The 19,362-nt window shown below is 35.5% G+C and overlaps 1 protein-coding gene and 1 long non-coding RNA gene across 2 annotated transcripts in view; one reads left to right on the top strand and one right to left on the bottom strand.

The window, feature by feature from the left end:
• The window catches only part of LOC105544792, a 16,587-nt gene extending 12,527 nt beyond the window's left edge, over positions 1 to 4,060 (top strand). The window contains exon 2 of the long non-coding RNA XR_001006820.1: positions 3,862 to 4,060. This is a non-coding gene — a long non-coding RNA (uncharacterized LOC105544792). The remainder of the gene's footprint in view (positions 1 to 3,861) is intronic.
• The window catches only part of USH2A (Usher syndrome 2A (autosomal recessive, mild)), an 813,932-nt gene that overhangs the window by 458,890 nt on the left and 335,680 nt on the right, over positions 1 to 19,362 (bottom strand). Inside the window, exons 21-25 of the mRNA XM_011987398.1 lie at positions 15,612 to 15,742; positions 7,554 to 7,680; positions 3,859 to 3,960; positions 1,812 to 1,991; positions 531 to 661 (exon numbers count right to left, since the gene is read on the bottom strand). Coding sequence (XP_011842788.1) covers positions 531 to 661; positions 1,812 to 1,991; positions 3,859 to 3,960; positions 7,554 to 7,680; positions 15,612 to 15,742 — 671 coding nt within the window. The remainder of the gene's footprint in view (positions 1 to 530; positions 662 to 1,811; positions 1,992 to 3,858; positions 3,961 to 7,553; positions 7,681 to 15,611; positions 15,743 to 19,362) is intronic.

The following is a 19,362-nucleotide window of genomic DNA, read 5'->3' as shown; positions in this document are numbered from 1 at the left end:
GCATGGGAATAACAAACACAAAATTCTGATTACATATGACATCTAAAAGAAGATGGAAACACGATAGGAAAGACTTTACAGATAGACCAAAAATAATAATATTTAGTTATCAGGTGTGGTGGTAGATTCAGGAGTGTTCACTGTATTATTATATTTGATTATCTATATGTCATATGAAAAATATATAATATATATCCTTTTGAAACTCATATCAAAAGATAATGAGGGAAATAGTGTTTTTCATATCTTAAGATACTAAATTGTATTTTCTTAATTCCTTACAACTAATCTGTTTTCTTAAAATGATAATTGTTACAATTATCATTTTAAAAAATTACTAGGATAATAAAATACAAAATATTTCACAGGACTTCCATACTAAAAATGACTTTGGGGAAAAAAAAAAAGAAAACAAATGTGAATTTGTAAAGAAACCCCAATTAAGTGTAATGCCTGCCAACACTTGGTTTATTTATTTTATAGTTGGATCTAGTATTTTAAAGTAATTTTAATCAAAGTAATTTACATACAGCAAGAAAATCAGGTCCATCTTTATTATAAACGAAAAGAAGCAATCCATTTAATTGGTCAGTTCTGAACTTAAAGGAAATCTCAAAGTTCATTCCACCATGAAACATATACGGATGAAGTTCCAGGAACCCTTTAAAGATAAAAACATATACATGTTAGCATGTGTAGTACAATATTGTCAGCATTGTAAGGGTGATAAGAAACTCTAGGACACATTCTGCCACTGAGTAAATCTCACAAAAGAAGATGCAAATCAATGTTAAGAAATCCCTTTTTTAATTGTACAGAAGTGACAGAAAGACCTAGATATATTAAGAAAGACTTTGATAGATATTATACTTTTTAAGAGGAAGAAATTTGCTCTGATATTATACTTTCTAAAGAGGAAGAAATTTGCTCTCTCAGTCATGTGTTGTCTGTATCATGTATGATTATTACTGTTTTAGGTTAAGTATTAAAAATAAGTAGTTTGCATTGACTAAAAGAAACTCAGAATGACCTTGATGAAAACAGAACAATAAAAAATGTGCAGATTATATTATTAATATCATACGTCTTTTTGTGCTAAAGGCAGTTTAAGCAACTTAATAACCAACCAACTTAGCTATAAATGTAGGAGGCAGAGATGGGCTTTTATTTGATGAATAAGCCGGGTATTCCAAGCCACCATCATCCCTCTCCCCTTCCCCTGGGTGGAAGTCTCTGCTCTGATCAGGCAGAGACTCAGTGTGTGTGTCAGGGCTAAGCTACAGACACTTACACCTCGCCTTTCATTGTAGCCTTTTGAGCAATGGCAGGGATAGTGGTTCTAGTCTCCAGTTCTCTCTCAATGACCTACTTAACCCGTTACTTAGCCGAGAATTAACTCTTAAGAACATTGTTCTTCTATATAATGAGATAAATAGGTATTTGTGGATTAACCTAGTAAACAAAACTCTTTGAAACATCTTTCTGAGTGCATTCTAAGTACACATCTCTAACTGTATTCTAGTTTCCAAACAATTGACTTGCAAATGGACATTGGTGATGCTAACATATGTAAATCAAGAACTGCATGGGCTACCAGAGATATGATACATGGATGTATACTTATGAGGCTTATAATTTATATTGCATATTCAGGCATCAAGAATATATTTGTGTGCACCATTGGAATAACTAGGTATTTCTGTGATACTAGGTTCGTATGAGGTCAAGTTAATCAAACAGGAGAGATTAAATTATACAAAGGATAGAACATAGATTTTAAGTGAACACTCATGTCTTTTTTAGAGCATTACCTGCTCCTAGGAACTGAGCTCCTTCATTTAATGAAGCGGGGCATCCCTCCCAGCTGTTATACACGTTGATTTGTTCTTCAGAATTCTGCCAATCCAGAGGTTCCCAAATAGCCGACGGATTGTAATTCTTCATGAAATGTACATCCTTGAGACAGCCCACAAAACCCTTTTGGATTATCTCTGCAGGAGTTTATAGATATCAAGAAATATGTATTTCGAAAGATTCTTTTCAAGCAATTAATTTTATGTGCCATTAAAATCAAAGAAATAGGCACTAGCTCTCACCACCTATTTACTGCAAGCCTCTTAATGATTCATGTAAACACCACACCATCAGCTATAGTAAATGATAGCAATTATAATGTTTAGCACTGGTTCAAACCCATCATATCTGCAGAAACAGATGTTTATGCAGAAACCTTGGTTTTGCAGTAGCAAGAATATTGCCTTTTCAACTAACACAGAAAATTCATCTGTCACTAGCCTCAAAGATAAAGTACTACGACTTTAAAAGTTAGATTTGAAGCGAATGTTTCTATTTAATACGTGGTTTGTAGTTTAGATTCCTCATCTATGAACCAGTCTGTTACTGAAGTAAATCAATAATTTGGTTTCATTTTTTGGAAATGTATATAGTGTTGACGTTGAATGTGGAACTCTCCAGACCAGGTAAATGTGGGGTTCATAAATACAGTGAATAGGGTGATAACAGAAGGTTGAGACAGAAAATGTGCAAATGAGTGATTTAGAGAAAAAGCAAGAAAAAAATCAAGAGGAGGAGAAGGCACACTGAAGTCGAATTTCACATAGCCACCTCCTTTCCTATGAAGGCAAAGCTTAGTTTTCAGCTTTGAGTTTATGAGAGTTTTTATAAGGCCAATTTACATAGACAAAGTAAAATTGTTCATTCATAATGGAGATGTGTCCTTTACAGGAAGGGTACTTAGTATCAGGGTATTCTCTCCTTCTAGTACCTGAAAATACTATTTCCCAGAAGGGCAAAAAACAAAGGGTGTGTGTGTGTGTGTGTGTGTGTATGTGTGTGTGTGTGCACGCGCGCTAGAGGGACTTCTCTATCAGTCTCAAGTAGTTGAATGAAAACCCTGTCTAATCTAGAGACATTTCTGAGGAGGTAACGATAATCAGCCTTGAGAATTCAATTATACCCTTCTCCGAAATTTGATGAACACTTTCTATTCCTCTTGATCTTCATCATGATTCCCTGAAGACTACAATCCATGAACAAATTATACTTATCTGGGTCCTAGCTTATTTGTAATATTTATGCAGTTATATTTTAACTTCCTGGGAGAGACTTGGAAGGCACCCTGTGATTCTTAATGAGAACTTGGGAAACATTGGGAAACAATCCTAGAATTATTAGCATTTGCGTTTGAAGGATGATTTTTTTTTTTTCCTACCTAAGGTTAATTCCATTCATGTTCGTTTTAATTAGTTGCATTTTAGAATATGTTCTTGTGCTCTTGTTCTAAAAATATGAGAATCACTTTGTCTATAGCTCAGTTATAGCACTTACGGCATTAGGTTGGAATTACCTGTTTATACGCCTGTGACCTCTCTTGTGATAAAGACCACATTTTATTCATCTATGAATATCTAGGGATTGGTTTAGTGCCTATGACATAGTATTCAGGGAATGTTCTTCACCCTATTTAGAGTATAAATCAAGCTCGTAGTTTTCCATTTCTGTGTTATTTCACATTCAATTTAAAATCTTACAAAAAACGATGCATAAGTCCTAAAATAACATACCTTTGACTGAAAGTATTATAATTCATTACAGCAAAAGTTTTAATGAATTCCTTTTATATATCAAGAACTGGGTACTAACAATATAAATACAAGCCATATGGAATACACGGTTCCTTTAAAAAAAAAAACAGAGACCTAAAGGAAATTTTTGGCACCTTAATATAGAAAATATAGCATGAAGTAGAACATAATACTTATTCTTACTTTAAAATGATGTAAACTGGTTCTATTTTAATTTTGGATGACAACATATAATATACCTTACTAAACTCACCAGAATCCTTCCTGAGGATGGTATAACTTTGCGGCAACCCTCCCAGAAAGACTCCTGTGTTCTCTCCAATAACAGTACTACCATTCAGGATGGCAGAGGAACCTAGAGAATAGGAGATGAGAAACACACCTTCACCAGGATACTCTATTTTTACTAACTCATCAAATAATAAAATCCTTCGCCAGCCTTCGGGATACCACTCTCTTGGTTCCCCTCTCTCCTCATTGCCTGTTCATTACTTTTCTTCACTGGCTTTTCCTCAACATCCCAGCATCACGATGTTGGAATGATCCAGACCGCCTCCATCTCAGGCCTCTTCCTTTCTCTACCCATAGGGACCCCCTAAGTACTCTAGAGGGATGAGTAGTGGGCTGGGTTCCAGTATGAACTACCAGGGCCAAAGTCCAGGGTTACCCGGGTCTCTGACTGTGTGGCATAACAATGGAAATCCCTGTTCATATTTCTAATGCCCACCTTCTTTGAGAGGAGAGGCAAAGCTATTTGTGTTTGTTTTTCCAGAGCCCAATCCACTCCAATTAGCCCTACTTACATCTGTTCCCTTGGCTTTCAATACCATCCTTTGCTGGAAGTTCTGATTTCAGAACTCAGACTTGTTTCTTGATCAGCCTACCTGATATCTCCTCGTGGATGTCTCAGAAATCTCAGCCTTAACATGTTAACAACTGAACTTTGAACGTCTCTCTCCAAACCTGCTTCTCCCACAATCGTGCACTCCCTGGTTTGGGCAGCTGCATTCTTCCAGTTGCCTGAGACCCAAACCTAACAGGCTTGCTCTACATTAATGGCCAGTAAACTCTGTCAAAGACCAGATAGTGTCTTTGTAGACTATTCAGACTCAAGCAGCCATAGATAATATATCAATGAATGGGTGTAGCTGTGCTCCAATAAAACATTATAAAAACAGGCATGAGCTAGATTTAGACCATGGTGATAGTTTACCAACCCCTATTCTGCCTCAATCTCATCATCAAATCCTGTTAATTTGACATTCACAATATAACCAGAATCTGAATACTTCTTATTATATCTTCAATTATCACCCTTGTTCAGGTCTCCATGATTTCTTGTCTGAATTAATACAGAGTTATTGCAGAAGCCTATTAACTGATCTCCATGCTTTCATCCTCATTCCCCGTATAATTTATTCTCAAAAGATCAGCTAGTGTGATTCTTTTAAAGAAAGCAGTCATATCATGTCATTCTTCCCTCAAAATCCTTCAACAGTTTCCTTCTTTCACAGTAAAAGTCCACAAGGTCCCATATGATCTAATCCCTAATGGCCTCTGTGACCTTATGTCCTGTCATTAGCCCTTTCACACCCTCTTTCCCACACTGGCCCTCTTGTCGGTCCTTGACATGCCACATATAGTGTGCTCTCACCTCAGGGCCCTGATACTTGCTGGTCTCTCAACTGAAAGCATCCTCTTCCTGGATATTTACATGGTTTGCCCCTTTGTCCCTTCAGGTCTCTGCTCAAATGTCACCTCATCAGAGAGACTTTTTCTTTTTTTTTTTTTTAATTATACTTTAAGTTCTAGGGTACATGTGCACAATGTGCAGGTTTGTTACTTATGTATACATATGCCATGTTGGTGTGCTGCATCCATCAACTCGTCATTTATATTAAGTATATCTCCTAATGCTATCCCTCACCCTCCCCCCACTCCACAACAGGCCCCTGTGTGTGATGTTCCCCTTCCTGTGTCTAAGTGTTCTCATTGTTCAGTTCCCACCTATGAGTGAGACCATGCGGTGTTTGGTTTTTTGTCCTTGAGACAGTTTGCTGAGAATGATGGTTTCCAGCTTCATCCATGTCCCTACAAAGGACATGAACTCATTCCTTTTTATGGCTGCATAGTATTCCATGGTGTATATGTGCCACATTTTCTTAATCCAGTCTATCTTTGATGAACATTTGGGTTGGTTCCAAGTCTTTGCTATTTGTGCATGTGTCTTTATAGCAGCATGATTTATAATCCTTTGGGTATATACCCAGTAATGGGATGGCTGAGTCAAATGGTTTTTCTAGTTCTAGATCCTTGAGGAATCGCCACACTGTCTTCCACAATGGTTGAACTAGTCTACAGTCCCACCAACAGTGTAAAAATGTTCCTATTTCTCCACATCCTCTCCAGCACCTGTTGTTTCCTGACTTTTTAGTGATTGCCATTCTAACTGGTGTGAGATGGTATCTCATTGTGGTTCTGATTTGCATTTCTCTGATGGCCAGTGATGATGAGCATTTTTTCATGTGTCTGTTGGCTGTGTGAATGTCTTCTTTTGAGAGTGTCTATTCATATCCTTTGTCCACTTTTTGATGGGGTTGTTTTTTTCTTGTAAATTTGTTTGAGTTCTTTGTAGATTTTGAATATTAGCCCTTTGTCAGATGAATAGTTTGCAAAAATTTTCTCCCATTCTGTAGGTTGCTTGTTGACTCTGACGGTAGTTTCTTTTGCTGTGCAGAAGTTCTTTAGTTTAATTAGATCCCATTTGTCAACTTTGGCTTTTGTTGTCATTGCTTTTGATGTTTTAGTCATGAAGTCCTTGCCCATGCCTATGTCCTGAATGGTATTGCCTAGGTTTTCTTCTAGGGTTTTTATGGTTTTAGGTCTAACATTTAATTATTTAATCCATCTTGAATTAATTTTTGTATAAGGTGTAAGGAAGGGATCCAGTTTCAGCTTTCTACATGTGGCTAGCCAGTTTTCCCAGCACCATTTGTTAAATAGGGAATTCTTTCCCCATTTCTTGTTGTTGTCAGGTTTGTCAAAGATCAGATGGTTGTAGATGTGTGGTATTATTTCTGAGGGTTCTGTTCTGTTCTATTGGTCTATATCAGAGAGACGCTTCTTAACACACACACCCACACACACCCGCACATACACCCACACACAACTTTCCCTCTCATCTTGCTTTTTCATTCTCAGAATTTATCACCACTTGATATTTGTTTAAATTTTTTTTTCTGTATTTTGCTGCCCCATTTCTCCCCAAAAATGTAAGTTTTACAGTGTTCTCTTTGCTCCTTGTATCCAGAGTGCCTAGAACAATATCTGGAACATAATAGGTACTGATTAAAATTGTGTATTTCCTCAATGATTTAATAAAAGCCTGCATTATTATACAGGTACAGTGACCATGTTATAATTACATAAATGTGGCAGATAGGGTAGGCTGGAGCAAAAACTAAACTTAAATGTGAAAAAAAACAGGATGTGTGTCCCAAGAATGCTTCCTGTCAACTGTATAAGTTAGGAAAATATATTCACTTTTTTTCTCAGCCTTGGTTTCCTCATCTCCAAATGCAGACAAAAACTGCTTTCCTCTACTTTCCTTGCTTTTTGGAAGTCAAAAGTAACATGAGAGAACATAACTAAAGGTCCATGCAAATTGTAGAAAACTGTAAAAGACATAGGTAACTTAGACAGAGGTGACTTCATTCTTTTCTTTCCTTTTTTTTTTTTTTTTTTTTTTAACTGAAGACCTTCATTGATGAAAAACTGGTTGCCAGACTTCATCATTTTAGGAGCATCCCAAAGGCAAATTCAACAGCAATATAGATGAAATTGAGTAGAAATGATGGTGAAATAAGGATGTAGGAATATAAACAACAGAAAAGTATGGCAACACCAACGTATCAACAGGGCTATTTATACATATCAAAAATTACTTACCCGTATATATCCCATCAAGAGTGATTTGGCCAAAAGCCTGATGCCTGATAGCAATTATTTCATGCCATTTTCCATCACTATATTGTTTACCATGATCATTAGTTGTAGTTACTTCCACTGGTGACCCCTTAGGGGAATGAATGAATAAATACATGTTTATATACACATATCTACACATAAACACACACTTACATGTTTGTTATAAACCAATTTACAAGTTTCAAAATTATGATCCTGATACAAGCATGCATGCATTTCAAACAGAATTCAAAATTAAAGTTGATGTCTAGCATCATTTTGGCTTCCCTGTGATGTATTAATACTTCCCTGAGCACCACAGTGCACAGATCTGTAAAGGTCTCATCTTTGCAATAAGAATTTCTTACAAAGCCACTTGCATTTTCTGATGAATATAGCTATTCATCAGAAAGGTAAAGAATTTTCTATTCTAAAATTTTAGACTTTACTTTTCATGGTGTAAATATGAAAAAGAAGAGAAGAATTTAAAACTAATAAAATACCACTAAAAATGAGTTCTGAAGATAGAGAGATGTCAGACAAGTCATTCTTATCTTCACAAAACTATCAATAAGAAACGGGAATGACATTCACCTTAAAAACTAGTCAGTTATGATACATTAAACATAAGGGTGGAGTTAAACATAATACACAATGCTTTGAAGTCAAAATCCAATATTTATAGTTCTGGCTAAGGTAATCATATAATAGTTAAAAATGTGTTCCTAAGTGATAAGACATAGGAAATGGCAGATATTAAGAACAGAGTTTAGCAAATAGGAGGTAATAATAATAATAATAATAATAATAATAATAATAAACTGAGAAAGAGAAATAGAACAGATGCCTGCCATGTCACTACTTTCAAGAAAAGTAAACACTTTTCCAGTACGTTATAGTAGCCTTGGTTACCTATAGTAACATTTTCAGTGTTAAGAGAATAAGACTAAGTGACAGATATCCCAACTTTATCACCAACGGCTACTAGTACTACTATTAAAGAAAACTAAAACAGAAATTACTCTAAAACTTCTAAATGGGAATGAATTTTCTGCTTAATAAAGTTGATTTACTTAGCAAGAATAAAGTTCATTCTATTAAAATCTTTAAAAATTAAAAAATAAGATTGGGTAAAATATTACTAAAACATTTAATTAGCAGAAAATTTCACCAAACTCTAATAATTTTGCTATACAGTTTTTTTCAAAAAGAGAAAATAGATAATTGATGTAATGAAGTTGAAGATGTATACTGAAAAACATACAATGTTAATCGTATCATGTTTAGTATGATTTCTGTTTATTTTTCTCTGAAATGGCTTCTGTGATATAACACGTCAACGCTACACATTTAATTGGCTCCTGTCCGGCCTCATAAAGCGCTTGACAACATGTATGATATACAGAATTTCATGTTATCAAAGCAAAAAAAAAAAAAAAAAAAAAAGCTTTTAATTTCCCATGAGTATGAGTGGGTTGCCTCTCACACGGACAATATCCCAACTTTTACAGACAACTCCATCAGCTAGAAACATGACCATCTGGCAAGTTCTAGTCTTTGTATTTTTGTAGGCTGACTTTCCTTGTATCTGTTTTGTCTACATACTCTTTTATTTTCTTCAACCCTATTTCAACATTTTAATATTTTACAAACACACATTTCATTATCGTAGTTTAATAATTAAAACCAGAACTGGTGTCGTGCCCAATTAATGTGCCCTGGTAGCATGCCCATTAGTTTTTCCATTAGTGAATTCAACAATACTAATGGGATTACTAGCATGGGATGCTAATTGGGCGTGACATAAGAAACTGGCTTACTTCTTAGCATACCCTTGCTAATGATGAAATTAATGAGCATTTTATTAAATGCTGTCTCATCAAAGTGTACTTAGTTAGCGTTAAAATTGTTACAAATGATGCTGTATTCTAAAGATCAGGTGTCTGAGTAAGTGGTTCTTCATATTTTGTTTGGCAACAATCTGAAGCATTAATAGTTCTCTACATCAGAAATCACATTTATTGGAGACAAATTCAAGATCATTACCTACAGCCTCAGCATGCCAAACTCACTTTATACTTACGGCAATTTAGAATATCATTTTTTGAAGATTATTTTAAGATTACTTCCCCCCACCAATGAAAAGGAAAGAAAAATTCTGTGATGACTTCTGGTGTCATATTATTCATGTTGTTCTTTCTATTTGGAACATATCAGACACATTCAACAGATGCTATTCGGAATTGTTTTAAAGCTTTCATTCTCATAGCTTCCTTCCAAGTAAAGCTAGAATATGATGTGAATTTCCTGTTAATGTCACTGAACATAGAATATTTAACGGTTTAACATGGATCATTACTGGTCACTAAAGTATGATCTGGTCAAGTATATTCAAAATTGAATTTAATTAAATGAAGAATGGGAAAATTATAACTAATTGTTGGAGATTACAAAAAATACAGTAATTAAAAGTTACAGTTAACTTTTTAATTGTACCTTTTAACAATGGCAAGTGTCCAGTTTGTAATGTACAAACACATTTCTAATTTTATGTACTATGAAGAATCTCCCTTTCCCTAAACATTTATTCAATAGAATGCTTTGGATAGTTGGATGACGAACCAAATACATTTTTATATCTATAGCCTCTATATTGTATTAAATTGTTATATAAGGAATTTATTACTGATTTTATTAAGAAATTTTAAAAAGAGCAAAATACATGATGATTTCATGTTATTTTATAAATATGTGCTAGATAATTACTTTAAAATTCCTTGAAATTCTCTTCATAATTCAAAATTTGGCTATTTTGAATGAATTCAGTAAAAACAATTTAAAAATAACCATCTTATTGTTTCCTGATAAAAGTCAAATTATCTGAAAACAGACAAGTTTAAACAAGACTGGGCATGGTGGCTCATGTGTATAATCCTAGCACTTTGAGAGGCCAAGGTGGGAGGATTGCTTGAGGCCAGGAGTTCGAGACCAACCTGAGCAAAACAGCAAGACTTTCTCTAATTTTTTCAAAATAAAAAAAATAAACAACAATTAAAGCTTTATGTAATCATCACAAGCTAGACGTTTTAACTGAGAAAAATGGATAATTTTCTTCAGTTATGAGTAGTGGTAGTATCTTACCAACAGTTATTGAGTAAGTCAAGCAGGTAATATGTCAATGGTCATTTATTTACTGAGTATCTACTATGTTCCAATGACTGTTCTAAGTCCTGAAGAAGTATCTGTGGACAAAACATTCATAGACTTTGCCCTCACTGGATCATGCAGTCTGATAAGAAAGACACACTAAGTACATAATTACTTGTGTCATGAGTATAGTAAAGTATTCACTAGATAATCTCGTCCTCATTTAAAGATTAGAGGAGAAAAACTGGCTTAAAGTGGTACCCAAAGTATTTAAAATATAAGTAAATGTAATGCCAATAGAAGGCATATGAAATAAACTTCTATACTGTTTTAAATCCAGGGTAGCTCTAACTTCATAGAAGAAGCTGCATTGATATTACTTTGGAAAAGGAGAACAAATAAGAGAAGAGTATTCAAAATTTTCTCTATCCCTCAGTTTTAACACTTCTTCGTCTAAAAATGAGTGGGGCTTTCATTATAAATTTAGAAAATATGTTTAGTACCTGCTTTAGTGTATAAATTCCTTGGAGGTAAGGAAGGGCACAGTCCTTGCTAGCATGAGCTCATTGTTTCATATATAGTTAGTATCATGACCCATGAGCACTTAGTGTAATGCATCTGATTACATTTTCTCAGCTAGATCCCAAGGCCATCCTGCTCAACCCATACCTTGTATTTTAAACAATAAATAAACTGTCACTTTCCTGAAAACTCAAGCAGCTTTTACTTTATGGAGAGATATTATTTCAGATAAAAATTTACTTACTAGATATCACTAAACCCTCCCCACTCCCTTTAGCCCCCAACTTGGTTTTAGCAATTTTTTTTTGAGACAGGGTCTTGCCCTGTTACCCAGGCTGAAGTGCAGTGGCTCAATCTCGGCTCACTGCAACCTCCACCTCCCAGGTTCAAGCAATTTTCTGCCTCAGTCTCCCGAGTAGCTGGGATTACAGGCACCTGCCACCACATCCAGCTAAGTTTTGTATTTTTAGTAGAGACAGGGTTTCACCATCTTAACCAGGCTGGTCTTGAATTCCTGACCTCGTGATCCACCTGCCTCAGCCTCCCAAAGTGCTAGGATTACAGGCATGAGCCACCGCACCCAGCGGCTTTAAGAATTTTATTAACACTTGGTGGGCACCTACAGACCATGTCTACAGTTTAGCGTTTGGCTACACAGGGTAGAGACAGAGCAACTGGGAAAGCTAATAGCAGTGATGAGTACTCTAAGTAATTGTGTGAATGAGAAGGGTAAGGGGACAGAAATGTGGGGCAATGCCCCATGAATGTTTCCCTGAACTCTATTACCACGCTTTGCACCAGCCTGTCCAGGTGATCACCGTAAAGGAGATAAAAAAGATGAGACCTGCCAGATGAGTTTCCTGGCAGCCATTCTCAGTTAAGCAGTTTGACCTCTTTACCCTCCTATCCTACAGAGTTTTAAGGTATTGCATCCTTTAGAAAAAGCAACACCACATGTCAAAAGAGATGGCAGTCATGCTTCAGATTTGGGGAAATCATTTTTGGATTAATTCTCTGATGACTGTTCCATGTTTGGTAGGGGGTGACTATTAATACTCAAAATCTGTGATGAACAACCAATGGCCAGAATTCCAATGAGTGTCATTCTGTTCATTTCTGTGTTCCCAGTGCATAACTGTGAAGTCCAATAAATTCTTAGCAAAATTTCACTGAATGAAATAATTCAGTGCTATTCAAATAATTGAATTCAGTGCTAGTTCTATCCCTAAACCACTCTATCACCCTAGTTAAGCCACTTCATCTAAAGCACGGATGAAAACAATGTCAACCTCAAGGGGCTACTTCAAGAATGAAATGAGATCATTCATGGGAACCCACTTTGTATACTTTAAAGCTCTATAAATAAGTGGTGCCGTGATTAGTTTTTCTCCATCTGGCTTCTTCTTAAATATCTCCAGATACTAACTGGTTGAAGGGGAAAAGCCAGATTTTTCTTTCTCATTGACAGTGTTCTATTTTACTGTACTCTCCCCTTTCTTTTTCTGATTTTTGTTGATTTTTTTTAACTTAGCATTTGCTCTCCTTTTTAACCTTGTTAATTTGGATGTCCTGCAGAACACTTTTTTATTAGTAGTAACTAATTTATTTTTCTACAACATTTAAAATCATACATTTGCCCTATTTATTTTAAGAAAACAAAACATCAGTATTACCTATTCCCTTATTCCACCCATACCCCGCCACTCAGCTGATACCTTCAGAACTTTTAATTCACTCATTTTTCCTCTCCTTCAATTCTTACTAATTTTAGCAACAAATGATTATTCACGGTATTTTTTTTTCTTGCCCTTGCTATACTTCTCTTCTATTTCAAAGATTCTTATTTGTCACTGTAAAACAGAGTTCTAGTCACTCTATCATTAAATATTTAGGCATAGCTTAATATTGCTAGATTTATTATTCACTGATGCTTCTTCTTTTTATATTTCTGACTCTGTTATTTTTTCTTTTGGCTAGATTACATACTGAAATATTTCTTTCAGTGAACAGTGCACAGATGGATTTTTTCTGAATTTATGGATATCAACAACCATCTTTCTTTCATGTTGAAAAGTAGTATAGCATTGTAGCTAAAATCATGGTCTTTGGAGCTCAGTTGCTTGTGTTTATAACCTGGCTTGGTCACTTATTAGGGTTGTGACTTGGGGAAAATTAACTTACCTGTGACGCAGATTCCTCACCTGTAAAATGGGAATATTAAGAGTATCTACCTCACAGAGTTGTTGAAAAGTTCAAATGAGTTTATATGCGTGTATAGGCATATGTGTGTATGAAAATGTATAAATTTACGTATAGAGAGAGCACTTACAATAATGCCTGGCACAAAGAGGTCTCACAGAAGTATTAGCTTTGCTTAATCTTGACAGGAAATTGATGAGTCTTTTCAATGGATATATACTAAATTCCCTCTTAAATTAGATATTCTCTCCTATTTTTTGTTTCATCATTTTATGTTATCCCTGTTTTTCTCGAGCATGTGCTTTTTGTTCTCCTTCTGAATCGCTTCTTAGTGACAGTAGTAGTATCTATCTTTCTTGTCTGCGTCACATTTTTATTATGTATTTTGAGAGATTTCTTCAACTTAATCTTCTGACCTACTAATCTGAGGCTCAAAGTGTCTCTCCTCTAATTAATCTACTTAAAGTTTTCAAATAAAAAATAATATTTTCCTTTATGTAATTGAATCAACTTCAGCTGATTTTTTTTTATTTTTTTCAGTTGCCATCTGTCTTGCCTTCTGCGATAGCTGCTGCTTCTTCCTTTCCCTCTGGCTGCGGGATCTGCTTAGGTGTGATGCTATTTCCTTTTGCTTACTCACTGCCCACCTGCTGGCATCCTTTAAGAAGCTGCCTTACAAGGGGACACTCAGAAATCTTTGTGTCTGAGGACCCACAGTGCACCAGCCAGGGAGTTAACGGGCCCCTGTCAAGTCATGAGGAAGGAGCCTTTCTGCCCCTGGTCCTTCGAGTGGCCACTGTGTGACTCTCTCAGCTTCATAAAGCAGGGAGACCTTGGCCTGCTTTTTGAGGCTGGTAGGGTCCTCAGATACACTTGGTACAATAGGCCCTGCCTTTCCTCTCTAAGGTCAATGGATCTCCGGGGCACATGAGGCTGAGATCCTCAGTCAGATTACTTAGTCCATGATCCTAGATGCAACTTGGATCCAAGGGTGAACGTTGTGCCTGCTTTACCAATAAAATGTAAAACGTTTATTTGGTAAGCACATCAGTTTTAAGTTGAAGAACTAAGAAAATGGAAAGCTAATATCTTTTACTTAGTCTTACTCATTTCTCAACTACTCACATGCCTAATACAATACCTAATATCAAATGCTCACTGATATTTGTTTAACTCAAGTGAAGACAACTGTTCAGTGCTTTCCCAACACTCTTAGGAAAAATTCAAATCCTCACATTCGCTTACAGGGCCTTAAATGACTTAGTTTCTACACAGCTTTTCAATCTTCAACCTTTCCCTTTGTCTCTGTTCCCAGCTATATCAGATTCATCTCAGTGTACGAAAAGCGCCATGCTCTCATCCACCTCAGGCACTTAATATTTGCTATTTCCTTAACGTTTGTTGCTCACTTTGCCTGGAAACTTTATGTTTAGCACCTTCCCAGGTGGAGATCAGTATCTCCCCTGTACTGCCCCACCTGAAATATGCACCCTCAAATACAGACATATGCTCTTGTTCTGACCAATTTTTCTTCATTGATTTGTATCTCAGTTAAATATCACATTTACAGAGAAAACTGACAACTCAGAAAACAATGTATTTATTTATTTTTGTTCCTATAATACATAGAATCCTAAATCTTTATTTTGATATAATTTATAAACATTTAAAATTGATTATTTTACTGTATCCTTTGCAGATTTTTTCACAGGGGCATGGTCATATTTAACTTTAAAACTATGGTAGTCTGCAACGCCCAGCACAATAGTACCCGATAGTCACTTAAATATTTGCTGGTGAAACAATAAAAAAAGAAAGACACGGAAGGATGAAAAGGGGACATAATCTTTTGCTATTAAGAAAAATAAAAATAGAGCTCTTTAAATTTATTTAAAAGTTTTAATCTTCATTATAAGGTGGCATTTTGGTTGTTAAGCACATAGATTCTCAGTCGGACCATGATGGCTTAAAAGTTAGCTCCGCTATTTTAGCTGAGGGCAAGTCACATTACTTTTGTAAGTTTCATTTTCTTGACTGGCAAAATGGGGATAATAATAGTACCTACCTTACAAGGTTTGAATGAAGTTTCAGTGTGAAAACAGAAGCATTTACCTCAGTACCAGGCACATACTAAATTCTCAAAATTATTAACTTTTATGAGTACTCATTTACCTGAGGATCAAAAAGAAAATAAAGACGTCCCTTCTTCAACTGGAGTGCAAAATACTCTTCCTGATTGCCAGGTGATGCTGCAAAGACAATCAAACCTTCAGGCACTTTTGTTCGAAAGCTGGCCTTAATGCCTGGTAAGACAAGTGTGATCAGCAAATCAGTGCTGGGGTTTTGTTGATTCTTTCTGATAAATGTACATTTACTTTCATTATTATTTATGATGTAGTGAGTACAGTCAGGAAGTTATACACAGCAATGTACTGGCATGGTCTAGGCCATTGGTTTTAAATATATCCCATTTTAAATGCCAATCAGTACTTGGAAACTTATGCCTGTGTTCCTGCTAATCAATATATAATGAAGTTTAAATTTATGCAAAACTCATCAACCTAAAAAGACATATTGTCAACCCAAAATTGGATACTCAGAGTATCAACGTGAAAACATGATCAGAGAGCCATAAAAATAAATGGATTTTTGACACGAGTGAAAGAAACACAGAGGATCTTGCTTAAAATATTTATGAAGTTCAAATAATCAGTTCAGTAATAGAAGTTAATATTGGAAAGACCTGCCATGAAGTGGCCTATAGAGGTAATTTCCTGAAACACCATCCTATAACCAAATGGTTTGCAGCCTTCAGAATTCTGGGATCTTTACTGACCCTTCAGAGCGTATACCAGCCCTGCATAGGATATACAATGCTCTTTTCTCATAGAAATTTCCACAGCTTAGGAAGCAGGGGCAACATGCAACAGCCCTATAAATGATGCCTTCCCCCTACCATTACATGGCCCCGTCTCCACTCTACTCAGTATCTCACATACTCAACACATACTATGGAGCTCTTGCCTTGTGTAAGGCTTTTTGCTTAATGTATTAAAACTGGTAAGAGACACAATCTCTGTTTTCAAAGAATTTCCAGTTTAGTTGAAAATATTAAATGCATATGCCTTAACAAATTATCCTGTGAGAATCAAATAAGAGCTCAAGACCATATATGAAAATCAAATAACATCTCAAGAACACAATAGTGAATAATGAATGAATACTGATTTGAGTAAAAATACAGTCAGCCAGGATAATAAAAATTTAAAGGAAGGAGGTCTTCCTTCAGGCTGAGCTGGTAACCAAAAGTCCTGTATATGTGGGTGGTGGTGGACTCAGGTTCAATAGACATCAACTACCCCAGAAACCATGTCTTAAGAGAAAAACTTTAGCTAGGATTTGAAGGCAGGAAAGCAGATATCATTTGGTGAACATTGGACTGTCGTTTTTTCAACATACATCTGTGGAACACTAACATTTGTTGAACTCTGCTACACGGTAAAGAAGAAAAACTAATAAGCCCATAACTGACATTGAGTTCTAGTTGAGAAAAAAGACAATAAAAAAAAAACTGTAATGTGATGTGATAAATGGTATAGGGATATATACAAAATACCTGATTAAAAGAAATTGAGGACAGTTTTAGAGAATATAATACTTCAACTTGTTTTCAGAGAATATGAAGGATTTGGTGGGAATTGTACAAAGGCCTAGAGGTATGGAAAGTTTGAGGAAGGCTGGTTGTGAAGGAGGGAGTTAGATAAATCTGGAGAAATAGGTGAGACCCCACATCTGTACAATATGGCTTGAGAAGTTTGTATAGAAGACAAAGATGAAAAAGAATGCTGTGTTCTAAGTTATTTTGAGAGTACCATTCCTTTAGTCACAACAAAGGTTAGACTTTCCAAGAAGGCAAATCAAATTTATCCTGGCCTTCTTGACTTCTTCGTCTCCATCTTCTACGTTTTATGCTTTTGGTCATTTTCAACAAACTTGACCTAGTGATTTTTATATCTCATTGTTACAGACTCTTTTATTCTCTTACTCCGGCCTGCTTGAACATTGTGTTCTTGCTGTCAGATTCAGGACGCGGTCCTTCCTGGCAACTCTTCCACTTCACAGAATAGAATTGTTTGCCCCAACAAATTGCTTTTCAGTAGTCAAACTCACTTGGACTCCTACTACTAGATGTATTGTTCTCTCTCATCTCCCCTAATAAGCGCGCTGAAATGATTGAGCCACCCATTTGAAACTTATCCCATAAATTAATGGAAGAAATTAAAATCTGAGTGGAGAGCAGGAACAGGATTTTCAAAATTGAGACTAAGGCAACAAAATTGATGATGAAATGTAGGGAGGAGACATAACTTAGTTACACAGAAAAGAGGTGAGTGCTGTGCTTTGGGAGAATAAGACACGGACAGAAAAGTAACTGAATTAATAATTGAAAGGATAAACTCTATACATTTCAGGAAAGGCACATTAAGTCATATTGATATGAGGTGATGGTGTGGGGTGAAATGGTCCATTCTTTTCACCAATTATTGAAGAAAATGGAGTATTAATAACAGAAATAGAAATGTCGGGTAAGGAAGGAAATCTGGGGTTAGGAATTCTCTTTAGTTTTAGGTATACTGAACTTATGATGCAGAAAACTCTATCTGCCATTTGGAAATGAGCATCTAAATCTCAGAAGAGAAGATGGTGCCAGGAAAATAAATTGGCAATCACCTATCAAAAGCTATGTCTAAGAGACAGATTGTAGAGAAAGAACAAGAGCCTTTAATGGAAATGTCCACATTTAAGAAAAGAAAAAAATAAGGGCAAGAATAAAGTTAGATCAAGATAATATTGTAAAATGGAAGCCTAGATAGGAGGGAACTTTGAGGAGGCAAGGTTAGTTAACTGTGTTAACACTTCCAGTAGGTCCAGAGTAATTAGAACTGAAGAAAAGCTTATGGAGCCGGTAATGACATAATCCTTTTCAGTTGAGTAGAATGGACAGACTCTTGACTGCTGGGTGATAAGAACTGAGGAAATGAATGAGTAGAAGGTGGTGACAGAACACGAATTAGAAAAATCTGATAGAGAAAGAAATGGGAGACATAGAAATTAATTATTAGGGTAGACCAGGGAGATAAAAGAAGGAAGCATCTGCCAGCAGAAACATAGACATAAAGTCTGGTCTACAACCTGAGCAAAGAACAATTATATTTCTACCAACTCTTTTCTTCTCTTAAGCTTTTCTCCCTATGGTTCAGTGTAACACTACTCGGGAAATCTTATCTTTCTGTCACCATTTTTCTGTGATATTTGGTATCATACATTATAATAAAACCTATTCCTATAAATTACACAGCTTGAGGTTATTTCACAAAAATAGCTATAATTTGAAACATGAAGATAGCAAAACTCTCTACTAGTGTGTTGGAGTCATCTATGTGGCAGTAGAGAGGAGAATAAAAGCATGGAATTGGGTATTGGGAAGATACCAGTAATTGCTCAATCTGGGAAGACAACTACTTCTCTTTAATTCAAAAGAAATCTGACGAATGAAAATAAATCAGTAAGAATTACAGGAATATTTAGACATGATATACTTGGGAATCTCATAAAAATTATGCACTATTTAAGAAATATGCAAGTGCATGTGTTTTTCTAAAATATATTATTTAATTTTCAAGTTTTATGCTTATATGAGAAAACGCACTGCTAGTACAACTAAAATATAATACTTTACACAGATCGAGGAAAATTTCTTGTAAGACGGGAAGCTATAGTATAAAAAAAGGCAATTGGATTTGATGGTGTATGTGAGACTTTCCCACAGCTTTTTCAAATAATTTAATCTTCTCTTTTTTCTCTTTACATTGCCAAAATAAATAATGAATGATCGTCTTTTGCACAAACTCTATGATGAAAT

This window comes from Mandrillus leucophaeus, unplaced genomic scaffold (assembly GCF_000951045.1).
Source record: "Mandrillus leucophaeus isolate KB7577 unplaced genomic scaffold, Mleu.le_1.0 Scaffold309, whole genome shotgun sequence".
Classification (NCBI taxonomy): domain Eukaryota; kingdom Metazoa; phylum Chordata; class Mammalia; order Primates; family Cercopithecidae; genus Mandrillus; species Mandrillus leucophaeus.
The sequence above is the reverse complement of the archived record's forward strand: the minus strand, read 5'-3'. Positions and strand labels throughout refer to the sequence as shown.